The sequence below is a fragment of the Melanaphis sacchari genome, unplaced genomic scaffold (genome assembly GCF_002803265.2).
Source record: "Melanaphis sacchari strain LSU unplaced genomic scaffold, SCAv2.0 Contig87_pilon_pilon, whole genome shotgun sequence".
Taxonomy (NCBI): Eukaryota; Metazoa; Arthropoda; class Insecta; order Hemiptera; family Aphididae; genus Melanaphis; species Melanaphis sacchari.
Window position 1 is genome coordinate 339,977 of NW_020271618.1, and position 17,079 is coordinate 357,055.

At 35.7% G+C, this 17,079-nt stretch overlaps 1 protein-coding gene across 4 annotated transcripts in view; it reads left to right on the forward strand.

The window, feature by feature from the left end:
* The window catches only part of LOC112602397 (probable nuclear hormone receptor HR3), a 69,731-nt gene extending 55,074 nt beyond the window's left edge, over positions 1-14,657 (forward strand). For 2 of the 4 annotated variants that reach the window (XM_025350456.1, XM_025350455.1), the window contains exons 2-9: positions 3,818-4,045; positions 5,916-6,504; positions 6,869-7,215; positions 7,940-8,109; positions 9,562-9,694; positions 10,219-10,443; positions 11,249-11,456; positions 14,158-14,266. In XM_025350456.1, coding sequence (XP_025206241.1) covers positions 3,818-4,045; positions 5,916-6,504; positions 6,869-7,215; positions 7,940-8,109; positions 9,562-9,694; positions 10,219-10,443; positions 11,249-11,456; positions 14,158-14,266 — 2,009 coding nt within the window. Of the gene's footprint in view, positions 1-3,817; positions 4,046-5,915; positions 6,505-6,868; positions 7,216-7,939; positions 8,110-9,561; positions 9,695-10,218; positions 10,444-11,248; positions 11,457-14,157 lie in introns of all 4 variants that reach the window. The other 2 variants (XM_025350453.1, XM_025350454.1) reach the window with 2 other exon arrangements.
* Positions 14,658-17,079: the final 2,422 nt, after the last annotated feature.

The window sequence follows — 17,079 nt, forward strand, 5'->3', positions numbered from 1 at the left end:
CCACACATGCTTAGCCGTCACCGACACCGCAGTAGTGGTGCAGTCCGCTGCCGCCGCCGCCGCCGCCATCGCTAACACTACTGACCTACTTTCTCTGCGGCGGCGGCGGCGGCGGCGGCGGCAGCGTATACTTTTTTTGTTTTTTATTTTTTCTCTATTCTTTTCACATTATACGTAGTACCTACGCTACACTCGTCTCCGTCGCCGCAGCAGTCGACGTTTTACTCGCGCAGCGCACACCTATACACACATACACACAGATTTTATAATTGTTCATTAACTGGTCATTATTGCAATAATGATTAAACTTATAACATTATTATTATTTTTATTATTTTAAACACGACTGGAATACTAGACACTGGTTAGTGGTATCGCTCGCGCCGGAAAGGGGTTACGGTTTGGCCGGAGAACACGCGCGCCCGGATTAACGGTATTTTAATGGGTACGATCTGATACGCTTATATTGTGTATTATAAATTATAATACATAATAATAATAATAATAATAATAATAATGATAATAATATGTAGAGTAGGTAAAAATATAATATTAATACGCACTTTGGTGTGCACTAACAATTGACGACGTGGTACTTAAACAATATCATACGTACAAAAGTTATGAGTTATAACTTGCAACATTATTATGCGACGTCTATACCATCCGGTGAAAAGCGAACGGTTGCCGGTCCTAAATATCGCGTATCTACGCGTATATATATAACATTATTTTTGACCAAAACGATCGCGCGCGCGCGCTCGCGCCCGAGAGAGTTCGCGTATAAACTTTTCGGCTATTTCCGGCGACCGTTGACGATAACGTCCGCGGCGGCGGCATTCGTTTGTTCGCGTAGCGCGCGGATTGGTATAATATGTATATATTTTTTCGCAATCGTCGTCGTATCGTACGGTACACGTATAGTCGTATAATATAATAATAATAATAATAATACGATCGTATCGCGTTCTGCATCTCGGCGCGGTTAGGTAATATTTTTCGTTTTGTTTTTGTTGTCCATCGTGCTTGTTTTCTCCCGACCGTTTTGTTTTTACCTAACATTTCAATAAAACACACGGTAATTATTAATAATATAACAACCATTAACAACAACAACAACAACAACAATAATAATATTAATAATAATAATAATTATTATAATTTATTGTTATCGAGTTCGTTCATCCGCTTCGCAATCCGACGGCAGCGGCGGCGGCGGCGGCGGCGTCACCGACGTGTTGTTCGCCTGGCGTCGTCGTCTCGCGGTCCGCGGAGTCTATTTTCGTCGCGCGGTTTACGCCGTTTTTACAATAATATATTCAAGTTTTTATAATGTTATATGTTACGCGTCGCGCGTGCACAATGTGCAATAATACGTCGCATAATGTATCATTATTATTATTATTACGAGTTTATAATAATAATAATAATAATAATAATAATAATAATATACAAAGCAGTAATCGTCGTCGTACATAGTGTACGTGTATGTGTCTGTGTGTGTTGTTGGTAACGATCCGGCCGCCGCCGTCGTCGGCCCTGTAGGTCGTTGAACTCCGCGGTCGGCCAGCTGACTATACTATACGACTGTGACTAGGACGACGACGACGACGACGACGGTGCTTTGTGGTGGTACCGTTGGTTGGTTTTTTATTATTTATTTATTTATTTATTTTTTATTTATTTTTTTTTTATTCGTGATATGACACGGGAATATACAAAAATCAGAAACAAAAAAAAAAAAAAAAAAACTATAACAATACGAAATAAACGGGAAATTACGGTGCCGACTGTGGCTAAAGTTTTTTAGTCGATTAGTAACGTCTACCAAAGAGACACCCCGCGGTATATAAGTTGTATTAATAATAAAATATATTATATATATTATTCGTAAATTCGTCGTCTACACTTGTATCGCTTCTCCTCGGTAGTGACGGATAATTTGTGCGGTGTAAAATCGATTTCATTAAATACAACTGCGGCGGCAACTATGACGACGTCATGCATATAATAATAATGATATAAAACCACTCGTACATTATATAGTCGTCGCCTGCGTCAATATAAAAATTTTCTTCTGTTCGGTATAATAATAATAATAATTTATATACTTGCCGGTTCACTAGTGTGTGTGTGTGTGTGTGTTTGTGTGTTTGTGTGTTTGTTTGTGAGTGTGTGTGTGTGTGTTGTACATTATATTTATAAAAATAAATAAAATATACAACAATATTCAGCAAACAACAAGGTCGTTGAACTTCTCTAGTGTGCAGCGTGTACGTGTATTACTACGTCGATCGCTTTGCTCGGCCGCGAGAGCCGCCGCCGTCTTTTACGTCTCGCGGGCGCGATGTGTTTATGTCGGGGAATGCGTTTTTTAACCGGGAATCGGTCGGTTTTTTTTTTTTTTTTTTTTTAATAAAAAAAAAACCAACTCGAAATAACGGATCGAACGATGAGTATCGCGCGATATAGTATATGATATGTATAATAATATTACGCGGCGGGTGCACGACTCGCACAGTCGTCTGCCGTCGTCGCGATAATGTTGTCATAATAATAGCAATAGCAATAATAATAATAATATTATCGTTACACAACAATATTATTATCGTATCGTGCCTTAGCGTGTACGCGGTACGCCACCACATCGGCGTTCCGCCGCCCATACATATATTACAATATATTATTATTATTATGATAATATATCATAAATCATAATATATATTATTATTATTATTATTATTTATTGTAATGTATGCGCGCCGCGTGTATCGAAACATTACATTATACGGATATATCGTGTATGTATTATAATATTATTCGCACAAAGGGAGTGGACCGGCGGGGATCAGGTGTCAGGAGTGTCGGTAAGGGGGCGTAGGGGGGCTAGGATTAGAGTGTGTGAGTGTGCGAGTGTGCGTGTGTGTGTGTGTGTGTGTGTGTGTGTGTGTCTGCGTATGACCTTACGCGCGGCGTACGGTTGACCGATTATCATCCGTCGTGCGTATACAGGGCGATACCTGCCGCCGCCAACGTTTCGGCGCGAGTCGCTTGCGTATCGTTTATGCGTTCGCCAATAAAAGCGTCGCGCATACTATTATCATTATCATTATCGTCGTTGTGTATCGCTAGTGTATCCGACGTGCGACACGTCCGAACGCGCGACTGCGAAATATTTTGCTCGCATAATACGCGTATTGTGTATGAAACGACGACGACGACGACGAGGACGTAATAATATTATTGTAATCGTCGACTCGTATAATAATAATATGTCGTAAATCACGCGGCGGTATCGGAAATACGCGCGTTTGATTTTCAAAGGTTAGGTCCTCCACTCGAGGATGTGGGATTTAAGCCCCCGGCGGTATTATACTATTACAACCCGTGTGCCGTAATGCGCCATCCGGTTTCTTCGTTTGCCGGCGTTCTGTCGCCGAAAATATCCTCTGCGCGATTTACGGGTGTGAGGGGGTGATGGGAGGAGCGGGGGGGGGGGCAAGACACGATCGTGCGTCGTACGTCATCGTCGAGCGTACACATCGAGTAGTTGTGATGCGTATGCGTATCGACGCGCGTTCGGTCGATTCACAGACCCGTCCACGCGTTATGAAGCGAATAGGTCCAGAGAGCAATGTTGCCAGATAAAGGTGGCATATTAATAGCGAGTGAGAGAGAAAGAGAGAGAGAGAGAGAGAGTAAAAGAGAAAAAAGTTTAACAATAAAAACAATACAGAATCCATGTCCCATCAGCATAATAACGATTACTGCGGTACGTTTATGAACGAAATAAACTAATCGTTTTTATCCGTTTCAGCTCAAATCGAGATCATACCGTGCAAAGTGTGCGGCGACAAGTCCAGCGGCGTCCACTACGGCGTGATCACGTGCGAGGGCTGCAAAGGATTTTTCCGGCGGTCGCAGTCGTCCGTGGTCAACTATCAGTGCCCCCGCAACAAGAATTGCGTGGTGGACCGCGTAAACAGAAACCGGTGCCAGTACTGCCGGCTTCAGAAATGCCTGCGGCTGGGCATGTCCCGTGACGGTAAGTCTGCATACTATAACCCGTATACCGTAGTTATGTAAAACGCGAGCGTGTGTGTATAATACAACGTACGACGACAATTATTTAATTACGACGCGTTGTATAATGTGGTAACACCCCGGGGTAGTGATGGCGTGACGAACTTTGAAAATTACAGTCGGTGGCGACCGAGTTTCATCTAATGCTCTTAATTATCACCATTTCACCGATAATAAGTCATGAGGGGTGCTGTATAGGATGAATTTTCGAATCTTTTTTTATTTTTATATTTTTTTTTTATCGATATACCACACATCCGCCCATCTGGATAATCCACATATCACAACTCTCAAAAAGTCTGCAGGGGGGCGATCGACTCTTAAATAACCTCTTCGTCTCATTCATCATTTAACTGCGTTTCACGCTCGACTATAGCTCTAGATGTATGTGTTTCCGTCGTACTTCGTTATTATTTTAAGACGATGGGTTAGAAGATTTGATCAAGGATAATTTTTTGTGGCATAGTTTTGAAGGTCTTTTACGTCACTCGTACGTTGCAGCTCTTTTACGTTAATATTTATATATTTATTTTATTTTATTTATTTTTTTTTTTTTGAATTGCTTATTTGTTTATACATAATTATTAGTTACGATACAATATGCGACCAAAACGACTACGTAAAATAAACGATGTAACCATCACAAGAACGTTTCGAAATTGGTCAATTGTATTATTTTATGTATTCTTTATATATGCTATACGACGCGTGTAATATATTATTATAATTTCCTGTGCTTTTTGTGAAACGCGATTTGTGTAATGGCGATGTCGGCGCTGGGGTTAAACTCACTATCGAGTCAATAACCGACTGTCGACCCGGGGTGTCAACGCAACTAAACATACACGCACGCCTACGCATTCGCCAATGTTTCATCTAGTGGGCGCGCGCATTATCTTAATAATATTTGTGTAACTATTACCATCCAGTAGTACAATAAATAAACTCAATGCTATACTTAGCCCCGCCGTTACGCTGACGACATATATTTGTTTTAACATTTTTGAAAGCACAATCGCAATGTTATTTTTACACTGTTTATGACACATTGTTCTACAAAATGCATTGTATCGGTTCGATTACCTGCTGTGACGTGTACGATATTATTCGTAGTAACGTACTATATTATGGAAGATTTGCTACGTCGGTGCTATAACAAACGTATATGGATCGAAATAATTTTGTGTAATAAATTTAAATCGTCACAGTTACGGTACAGTTGTGCACCGACATAAACCATGTATCTGAATGCAATAGATTAATCACATTACAAATCAGTGGCGCAACCAGGGCGGTCCACGGGTCTGGAAGTCCCCCCTCCCCCTACCATTTAAGTCGCATAAAATAATTTGAAAAGTTTATTAAATTTAATCTAGCGTTAAATCTACAATGTTAACACAATAGCATGAAAAACATTTCACATCGTTTGGCACATCAAACCATATATATATATATATATATATATACTGATTAAAATCATAGGGTTTGCGCATTAAACGAAGTACGGGACTTCGATATATTGGGGGGGAAGGGGTCGTTTTAAACAAACTCTGGTTGTGCTACTGTTACTGTCATAATAAATTAACACATGCAAATACATAATATGTGTTTAACGTATCAATAACTCTCTGTGCATTCGCATCAATGGAAAATACATGCACTAATGGTGGGCGCTAAATTAAACGGTACCCAATATAAATAGATCACGGGTCATCTTACAATTGACCGTATGCGTACATGTTGAACGAATGATAATACGTGACGACTTTTTTATGCAACATAATAATATAATACGTGTCCGTTTTTGTTTTTCGGGTCTCGCCCGTGTGTAGCTGTCAAATTCGGGCGCATGAGCAAGAAGCAGCGAGAGAAGGTCGAAGACGAAGTGCGCTTCCACAGGGCGCAGATGCGTTCGTCAGCAGCTGCTGCGGCCGCGGCTGCTGCCGCAGCTGTGGCCGCGCAGACCACAGCCATCGACTGCTGTTCGACCACGACCGGCGGTGGCAACGGAGGTACCGCGGCCGTGGCCGCCGATTCGTCAGTGTTCGACCACGACCAGCACGGGCAGCAACACGGACACGGGCAACAGCAACAGCAGCAGATGCCCTCCAGCACTGCCGACCACGGGCTACGCCTACACCAATTACACAGCGGAGGAGGACATCTCTCGCAACACCACCATCAGCAGCAGCAGCAGCAGCAGCAGCAGCAGCAACAGCAACAGCAACAGCAGCAACTACAGCAACAGCAACAGCAACAACAGCACCAGCAACATCAGCTCCACGGCCAGCAGCAACAGTTCAACATCAACAGCAATGTGCAGCAGGCCTACGCGGCCGCCGCAGCAGCAGCCGCCGCAGCAGCAGCGGCCGCTGCGGCCGGCGGTGCCGTCAACGGAGCCAACGGGGGCACGGGAGTCGGGTGAGTCCACGGGAAACATTATGTTTTTAGACACGTGCAATGTTGTGGGTTCGAGGCCAAAAGGTTTTTGTTTTCGTGGTTTTCCGTTGTGTAACGGATTCGATTTCATTTGCAGTGGCATCAGTTATGAATGTCACAGCGTATGTGATTATGTTCAAAGTTAGCGATTGAGATATTCTGTAGAGTGGAAATAGCACGTGGTCTATCGGCGAGCAGTTCAAAAAATAAAAACTGCGGTAGTACCTATCTATATTGTATATTATGAACGTTTTGGCCTTTGATTACACACAATATTATAGTTATTTCTTATTTCTATTATTACGTCATGTAATCGTTTTACTAACGTGATCGGTGTCGCTCGTAGATACGGTGGCGGCGGGTACAATGGCAGCGGTGGAACGAACGCAGCCGCAGCAGCCGCATCGCTTGTGGTGGACACGTTTGCGGCGTACGCGGCTGCGGCTACCTCGTCGGCGGTGCAGACCGGCCCTAACGGTTCAGTGCCACCTCCATACGACACGGCGGCAACAAGCAGCAACTACGTGGCGGACAGCACGACACCGGCGGCGTCCAGCACGACGCCATCCACGGCCGCGGCCACATCCACTTACGGCGGTGACATGGAAGTGTCGTCGGTGGCAGCTGTCGCGTCCGGAGCACAGGACAACTTAATGGCCGGCGTTTCCGGTTCTACGGCTGCCGTTTCTTCGGGTCAGTATATTATTATAAACGCTAACAGAAGTATACGCACTTAATGGCCACATATCGAAATTCAACCCTAACGGGATGTATGTGCCGTGAAACTAAACTCCCACGTGAATAAAACTTCCATTGAAAAGGTTTACGCTCGCGTGAAAGAATTTCGAGTAGCTGCTAATTGTGGTTGGGTAAAATTTCAGCGTACAAATGAATTGCGACTCGATTTGTATTTTCAAAACGCGTTAGGCCGTGTTTTATGAAGTTAGAACGAAATGTTCACGGTAAAAAATCATAATTTCCTCAAAGTTTATCAAAAGTGTAAATATAATATTATTATATAATGTGAACTTTGTGAATTAAAAATGTATTTTTGGTTAAAATAACTTTTCAAAGTAACGCAGTACCATTAAGTTTTAGTTACTAATTGTTCAGGAATAACTAATTTTCAAAATTCCTGTGAGCCAAAAAGTTTTTCAGTTATCCTGAAAATTTGGGAAAATCCGAGATTGGCCATAATGGTTCTTAGCGAAAATATGTATAAAGTCAACTTAAAAAGTATTCTGTTTTTTTAAAACATACTACGTTGTAGGTTAACGCTTTGACCGTGTGCACATCATAGAGCACCACAGGGTAGCGCACGTATAACGCGGTTATATCGCTGCGTATCCCAATAGTAATAATAATAATAATATGTAAGTTTGTGTGCTTAAACTTTTTGTTCGTTTACCAATTTCAGCAGCAGACGCCGTCCAGATCAGCGAGCTCTTGAGCAAGACCATAGCAGACGCCCATGCCCGCACGTGTTTCTACACACTCGACCAGATACACGACGGCATGTACCGAACAGCCACCATGGCTGCGGCCAACAAGGCAACGGCCGACAAATTAATAATGTACAAAACTATGGTAGGTTTTTCGTTAGCAATAGCTATGTATGATTTTATGTATCGTCAATGAGTGGGTTGGGTTGAGAGTCTTGAAAATCGGAGCTTTCCAGCTTATAACGCTTTACATATGTACTTTAACATGAACACAGGGTTCATGAGGTCGTCTGTGATGTTGTAAACTTACTGCTTCTAGGAAAGTTACATAACCGTGTTCGTGTTTAACAAATATCTTGTGTACCTATTTGATTTTATACGAATATTATCTATACATTATAATCAATAAAAATAAAAATAAATCGTTATTAACCTCCCTATCCGTCAAAATTATTTTTATATGCGAGTATTATTTTAACAACCCTTATATCGTTTTATTAGAAATTGGCTAAATTTTAATAGCCAGATTGAGTTAATTTGTTTAAGCAGATTTAATATTAAACTCATCAAAAATCAAACGTGGAAAATATTTCTTGTATAATTAAGAACAAGAGTATTTTAATTTAATGTGTAGGAATGTAGGATATATAAAGTATAATAAATAAAAAATTAAAATAGTGTAGACAATACAAATTAAATATCATGATAATAAACTAAAATAAGGTTTTAAGTTTAAAATATGATACGGATTATTTTCACGACTTTTTAGAAAGTTTCATCTCATCAATATATTTATATACTATTCAAAATAATGTTCATACCTATTTGTTTTAACTAGATCTAAAAATAATTTTATTCAATTATGAATATGTTTAAACTTCAAATACCTTACAAATGCTTGACTTGAGGTTCAAATACATGACACGTTCCACTATATAGGCTAAGTAGGCTCTCTAGTGGTTTATTCTGCTCGTGCTGTCTCAAAGACTAAAGTCAAGGAGGGTTAAAACTATTCAAACCTCACACTGACTAAATTTTAATATTATGTAGATAAACACACTTGCATTATTTTTAAAGGAGAATAGCATTCTGGTAGATAAAGTTCCATAATATAATATAAATTTAAAAAAGACTTTTAAGAAATTAATTTTGGAATTAACTTAATCGATTAATTAAACTAAATCTTGTTTTTAATAACTATTGTAATTATTTTATATATATAAATATTCAATCAAGTCTATCTTATAACAATTGTTTTTAGATGTTTATTCGATGTTCGAATTATATGTTATAGTTTATAATAATTTATTATTAAATATAATGTTTTAGTATTTATACTCTATGGTGTTGACTACAATATCATAAATTTTAAGGATAAAAAAAGTTATTAAATTTAATGTTGAAATGATATAAATAAGTTGTAACAATTAATATGCACTTGTATACGAATAAGATAATATTAATTTTAAAATATTTTAACTTAAAAGGAAAGAAGTTGGAAAGTTAATACCTCTCCCCGCCTACTAGTATAACTATGTTTGACGCACGTGTAATTACAATATTATGGTTATAAATTTAAAAAAATTGTAATTTTTAGCCTCACGAGGAGCTGTGGTTAGAGTGTGCGCAAAAATTGACGTCTGTCATCCAGCAAATTATCGAGTTTGCTAAAATGGTGCCTGGATTCATGAAACTGTCACAAGACGATCAGATTGTCCTACTCAAAGCGGGTAAGTTGCGTAGTGGTTATGAGTGGTAAAAATGTTTAAAAATCACATAGACCAGGCGGAATAGTCTAAAAGACGGGAAGCGTATATGATTAGGTTTATCGGGATTGTGGGGAAGCAACCCAGCTGAAGCTGCTTTTTGCCTTTGATATTTAATCGAATGATTAAAAAGTCAAATGCAATCCAGCTGAAGCTGTTTTCCGCCTTTGATGTTTAATCCAATGTTAATGAAGCCAAACTCAACTCACAGAGCTTTAGCACGAGTAATATATTTCTCATAAAAGTTTAAGTATACGGCATTCGAAAATATAAACATTTTGTTCAAATAACAAATTACCGTTATCACAGAACTGCAAAAAAAAACCATGACGGGTATTTTATAATAAATAATTGGTTGCTTTTATTTTATCAGTTATTTGCTGTCAATTCTCGTCTATAGATCAAAAACATTTCATATATATTTGTGTCGGTGTTAGACACTAGTAATCGTATTATTTATGAAACTAATATATCCGACGTTTCAACAGGAAGTTTCGAGTTAGCTGTGTTGAGGATGTCCAGACACTACGACCTACACCGAGACTGTGTCTACTACGCAGATGCCCTACTGCCTGCCGATGCGTTTTACACGCAAGACGCGGTCGAAAAGAAACTTGTTTCGCTGGCTTTCGAAGTGAGCCGTTCCGTTGCCTCGTTGAAACTCACTGAAACCGAGCTGGCCCTGTACTCGGCCGTCGTGTTGCTATCGCCAGGTTGGTATTCTTCATCAACAATAATGCATATTATAAGTTAATTGTGATAGAAACATTACAGATAAATATAATGAATTAGATTGCAGAGTCGTTTCCGTTCAATGTATATAACAAATAACAATCTGATATTTACCCATCACACATAGCCTCTGGGATATCCCCTAACACATCGTATAAAATAATTAGGGTTTTGACCACCATGATATCCATACCCTATATCTCTTTAAAATTCGTCGACAAGTAATATGGATCTGTTCATTTATATACAATTTAAGTCACTTTATATAATCAGGGGCGGCTAAACGGTCGATCGTAAACATTTCAAAGTCGATTCTTCTTGGTCATAGTTTGTTATTTTACATTTAATAACCTCACTAACAAATTCCATTGACCACTGTCGACAATATTTGTTTGTATTTTTATGACCTCTCAATGGAAAAATGTATTCTCAGTAAATGTTTATTAAAATATGTTTGCCCATCTCCGCTAGATGATTAAATAATTCCTAAGATGATCTCGGCGTCAGTCAACTTGAAAATAGTAACGTTTCCGAATTTTTCGGGAGCGTTATGTACATTTTTATATTGACTGTAAGTTTCACAGAAACTTCACACAAATAATTATTGACAACAATTCAAAAATTTACCTTTATTCCCCGTAATACGACCAAATTCGCGACTATAGTGTGTTTTACTACTTTTACAAGTCAGCGACCTAGTTTGTTATGTGGTTGTATATACCTACAACTGTTTGGTAGCATTTTTATATGAAAGTTATTTTATTTGACGATCAAATTTTGTTACAGACCGTCAAGGCTTAAAAGGTACTGTGGAAATTGGTCGTCTTAGACAGGCCATTCTGCGTGCTCTACGTATGGAGCTAGATCACAGAACTGCTGGTGGCAAAAATGTAGCCAACGTCGATCTACAACATCAGCAGCAGCATCACCAACAGCAGCAACAGCAGCAGAATCAAGTGTGCGATGCTCTCATACAAAAGATCCCGATACTCAGGTGAGAACCTACGGTTGTATAATTTAGAAATAAGTTTTAGAGCTAAAATTTACAAAATATGGATTGTGTCAAATAAAATAATATACCAAATACATATTACATAGAGTTAAATCGTACATTGAATTAAATTTTATAAAATTGTTCTGAGCTTATACATAAAAATTAAATTACTTTCAGCTTTCAGTTTTTTATTTTAATATTATTAATTGGTATTAAGAGTTAGAAATTAAATTAAATTTATACGACATTGCAGCAGCATAATTCAATATTAACATGAATAAAGACAAACACACGTAATCATGAAGTATAATTCATATTGAATAAAGTTGTTTTGACATAATATACATAGTTACATAGATACTATATCAAATGAAAGTAAATAATATTTTTAACTCAGTGTATGATTCTTAATCAATTTTCATATGCATATAAATTACAACTTTTCAAAAGTCAACGAACTTTTATTGCTATGATATATTATTTAAAAATTATGAAATTAAAAATTAAATTAAACATCGAGTTTTTTTTCATATCTCATTATTAATAATTAAATATTTAAATCTGTCTTACTCAATTATCTACTGGGATACTATATTTCACGACTACGTGCTAATTCCAAAATTAAACTAATTACCTTCCATAACATAACAAATTATTTTTCAACATATTTAAAAAGTTATTTCTTTAAGTTCTATATTATGTCCTTCTTATCTTTGGTTGTGAATTTTTAATAATATTTTCGATTTACATCTAAATGTAATATTACCAAGATTTTTATAAAGGTACCGTATTTAATTTAAATTTAAACGTTTTAAGTATACAATTGCTGAAGTAAAATAAATTCTAAACTTTATTATTATAACTACAGATTACTTAACTTTAGTCACTTTTTCAGTTTTCTTCGTGCAGTTTTTAATTAATATTATTCATTTTTTGTTGACATAAAAAATTACTCATAGATTGACGAATTTAATATTTCTTGTTAGCAGACTTTATATGATTATAAAACATTTAAATAAATTTGCCCAGAAATCAGCCGCCTTGCCCGTTTATGACAATATTGAAATATCAGCAATTTTTACAAAATATTTATAAGTAGAATAGACAATAGTGATTGATTTTGATTTTTTTTATTGCGTGACCGTGATGTTTATATCGTATTAGAATAAATTATTGTTCATCAAATTTGCACGCGAACAGAGTCGATCGAATTAAACATTTTCGTCTATATTCTACTATTAGAATAGATAAATGGTAGCAGCGATGTATGAACGTCCTATCGTAGGTAGGAAATACGATTCGCTTAGAATTTCAAATATACAGTTGAACGTGTATATGGTTATTCAATACATAGATATTATATATATATAAAGTGTGAAAAGGGCGGGGATGATTATTTTAAGGTTATTATATCCACGACTGCAAATGCCAAGTATTACCGCCCCGCGCGTGTATGAATTAAATTTCCGCTTTGTAGATACGTGTCAGCTTTACCCTACCGCCGTGCCACTGCTCGTGCGACAAATACAAGTTCTGCTGCGGCTGTCATAGAAAATAATATTGAATGTGCTCCTTATTTTTTCAATAAAAATAATTCATCATATTTTGCGTGCTGAATTTATAGTGTAGGTACGTGGTGTATGAGTTTATACTTTAATGTATTTTAACAACAAACAAAATACAAATGTAATATAAAAAAACGTGTTTATATTTTAAAAATATAGTTAATATTAGAGAAAAAATTTACAATTTTTGATGTTAAATATTCATTTTTTTATTATTTATAAATAAAATTGATGAATATTTTAAAACTCATACAAACGTAATATTTCCTCTATTATTTATAACTGATAATAAACCATAGCTAGACCAGTTGCAAGATTTTTTTTATTTTTAATAAATATTAAGCTTCAATTGACAAAAATGTAAACATTGTTTTTATATTTTTTTTATGACCTGTACAGTTTAAAGTATGTATAACTTAACATAGTTAAAAATATAGAGTTGCTTTTTACAAATTCCTTATTAGGCGTAAATAAGTTCATTTTTACCCGCAACAACACCAAATATGGTTAAGCGTGTCTAGTGGAGGGTTAGAGTGATTAGATGATTTTAGGGTGGGTCACTGTATTGTACATACAATTAACTATAAATATCAGTAATTAAATCTACCTAAATATAAAACGTTGCTTTTTATTACTGCTGAAAATTAATATTGTACGCTTATAGTACTTATATAATGAAACCTATGATAGATATGGTAGTGTTAATTTTACTCGGACATAAAGTTCTATCCAAAGTTTTATATTGAAAGTACTTCCATGAATATATTTAAGATATTTATATTTTGAAATGACATTTTTTTGAATACTTAATATTACATCATTAAAACGTTAAATGTTTTATATTATTTTCCGAGAATCCGCTTAAAATTGGTCCCGCAATAATGTCGACCCCCCGGACAATACTGATTTTTTTTTAAAACACTATAGAATGTAGTTCCTGCAAAATTCATAAATATATTTAAGACTCATTTGTGAGCTTGTTTAGGTATATTGTTTATAATATAATCTCTTTGCTTATTTTGAGTAACTTCGTTTTATGTATTTTAGCGTTATTACTCAATTATATGAATACATTACACACTATATACAAATAATATAACTTCGTGATGACTAACGGATTGGTTGTTTTTCCACAGGCAACTGGGAATGCTGCACATGGAAGCGTTAGCCAAGTTGCGTCGTACGGTTCCACACTTGGAATTCCCGGCTTTGCACAAAGAACTTTTCTCGGTCGACGGTAGTTGATCTGAGGAGGAAGGCTACGACGACGACGACGACGACGACGATGACGGCGGCGGCGGCGGCGGTGGTGGCGGAAGCGGTGGTAGCGACGGCGGTGACGATTCTGCGAAAGACTCGTCTACGATCGTTGTCGCGTCGGTGATCTCTTTGGCTGGTGGACTGTAATGAGAGCAGTGGCAGCAATGAGCAAAGTCGTCGCAGACGGGCTGTGTAACATATTATATTATATTATATTATTAGTATATTATATTTTAATATAAAAATAAAACAAAAAACGAAAAAAAAAAATTGTAAAATTCCGCGAGATCACACACTGCTGTTAAATATATTCTATTATAATATATTATGTATATTGTTGTTTTGTTACAAGGTAGCGTCTCATATTATATATCGCGTGTTTATGAAATAGAATATTGATATTATTATTATTATTATTATTATTATTATTATTATTATTATTACTATTACTGTTGTTGTTGTATAGTATTTTTTTATGTGTACGGGACATAGATCCCCAGGTACGGTGTTGTAACGAATAGGTATAATAATTGTACACAGTAATTATGTTTGTATGAATTTTTCCCCGGTTTCAAGTATATGAACATTACTAATTATTGAAAAATCGATTTCCGTTGCGGGAAGAGATTACGAGTGTGTGTGTGTGTGTGCAAACGAAAGATTTCGTCGTTTTCTTCGGATAGAGCGTTGTTTGTTTAGGTACTACGTTAATCGTAGTCGACGACGATCCCACACGTACTGAACACGTCGCGTTCACACGTTATATTATATAATTTATAAATCGATGAAGTGAAGTGTACACAACAATATTACAGCGCGTAATTGTAACGCCGTGCACCGTTATCGTCGTGTTTGATCGCAGTGATCGTTGTTTAAATCGTATTATTTATTGTTATTTTTTCGGGGAAAAGGAAAAATTAAAATTTAATAAAATAATTTCGTTTTCGGTCGGCGTATCCACAGCGCGTGTTGCACACCGAATTCCATCGTCGTCTCTGTAAATAATAATAATAATAATAATAATAATAATAATAATATTAGTAATAATAGAGTATTTAGTGCGTGTTCGTGTGCGCCGCTGTACAACCCATACACTTATTATGTAATATTTATGATTATGATTAGAATACGTTTATTATAAATATTATAATATTATACCGAAATCGTGTTAGTAAAACGGGAGTACGGGGAAATAGTGCCGGCGGCCGAGGAGGGTTTATTCATCATTGTTGTTTACGTTTTTAATTTTTTTTTTCTCATTCGATAACTCGTACCGATCGCACATCGATGTACAATTTATACGAAAAACTGAGGAAAACAATTAATCAATAGAAACTCACTCTACACACTCGTCACGTCATAATTATTATTGTACTGTACATACATACACACGCATATACACACACTTGTATAGTTGTCGCTATCGTACCTATACATAAGCTGGTATCGTATAAATTCCGCGCGCGATATAATTAATATTATTGTATCATATTTTGTACACGTCGTTTAGGTACGATATTTTATTGATTATTAATTATTATATTGCCTATTATTACGCGTGTAATATTATTATGTTGTGTAGATAGAGGTTATATATATATATATTTATATGAATAAGTATATTATTATTATGAAATGTGGCCGCCGCCACCTCGCGTTTAAATGTAATTATTATTATTATTATTATTATTATTATTATTCTTATTATTAAATCATGTGTTATGTGTTTTTGTATTTTGTAATGTAAATTATAACGTATAAGCGTCGTCGTCGCCGTCGTCATCCACTACAATACTTTTTTCTTTTTTTTCTCTAAGCGACTTAACATATTATTATGTATATGGTATATTTATTTATATATTATATACATTAACTTAAACTATATAATATACATTGTATAATGTGTGTGTAAAATAGTGGTGACACAACAAAGAGTTGTAGCGCGTATTATATATGTATGTATTTTATTGGTAAATCGGTTCGACGACGACGACGATTATGGCACTGGCTGCGTATTTTTATTATTTATGTATACGTGTAATATAATATGAATATATCATATAAAAGATTATAACAATACGCGAATAGTTTTTAATTTGTTTTCGTTAATATTATTATTATAAAATGAATAGGAAATTTAACGTGATGTGGGGTAATTATATTGTGAAATTAATCGATAAGAAGACGGAATGAAAATGTGTAAAATACGATTTTTAATATATAAAGAGTATATTATATAATATATATAATTAAATTGGTATATATATATAGTATATATTACGATAGTTTTTTACGGTAAAAAAAACGATATATTGTTTTTTTTTTTTTTTATAATTATTATTAATATTATTATTTGCGCCTGCCCGCAATTTTATGAATTTTATTAAACTTTGTCATTTTATTATTAGATAAGAATATATATATATTATATAATTATATGAAAAACAAACAAAATATTTTTATGTTGTATACTGCAACAGTCAAGTAAAACACGCGCACATAATAATATATCATTTTATTGTATATTTTTAAATTACGTTTATCGTTTGTTCTCGTATCTTATGTAATAGCAATTGATATGTATATATATATATTTATATATATATATATATATTATCATTGGTCTTAGATAGTAATTATCATCATCTATAATCAATGATATTATGTTTGTCACCTCATCCTCGTCCTCTTCCGGAACGCGTAATTTTAATATATATTATATAGGTACACTCGTTGTTTCAGTTATATATTTTTTATTTCTTTTCGTTTTCCACTACTACTAGAAAAGGTGCTCCGTG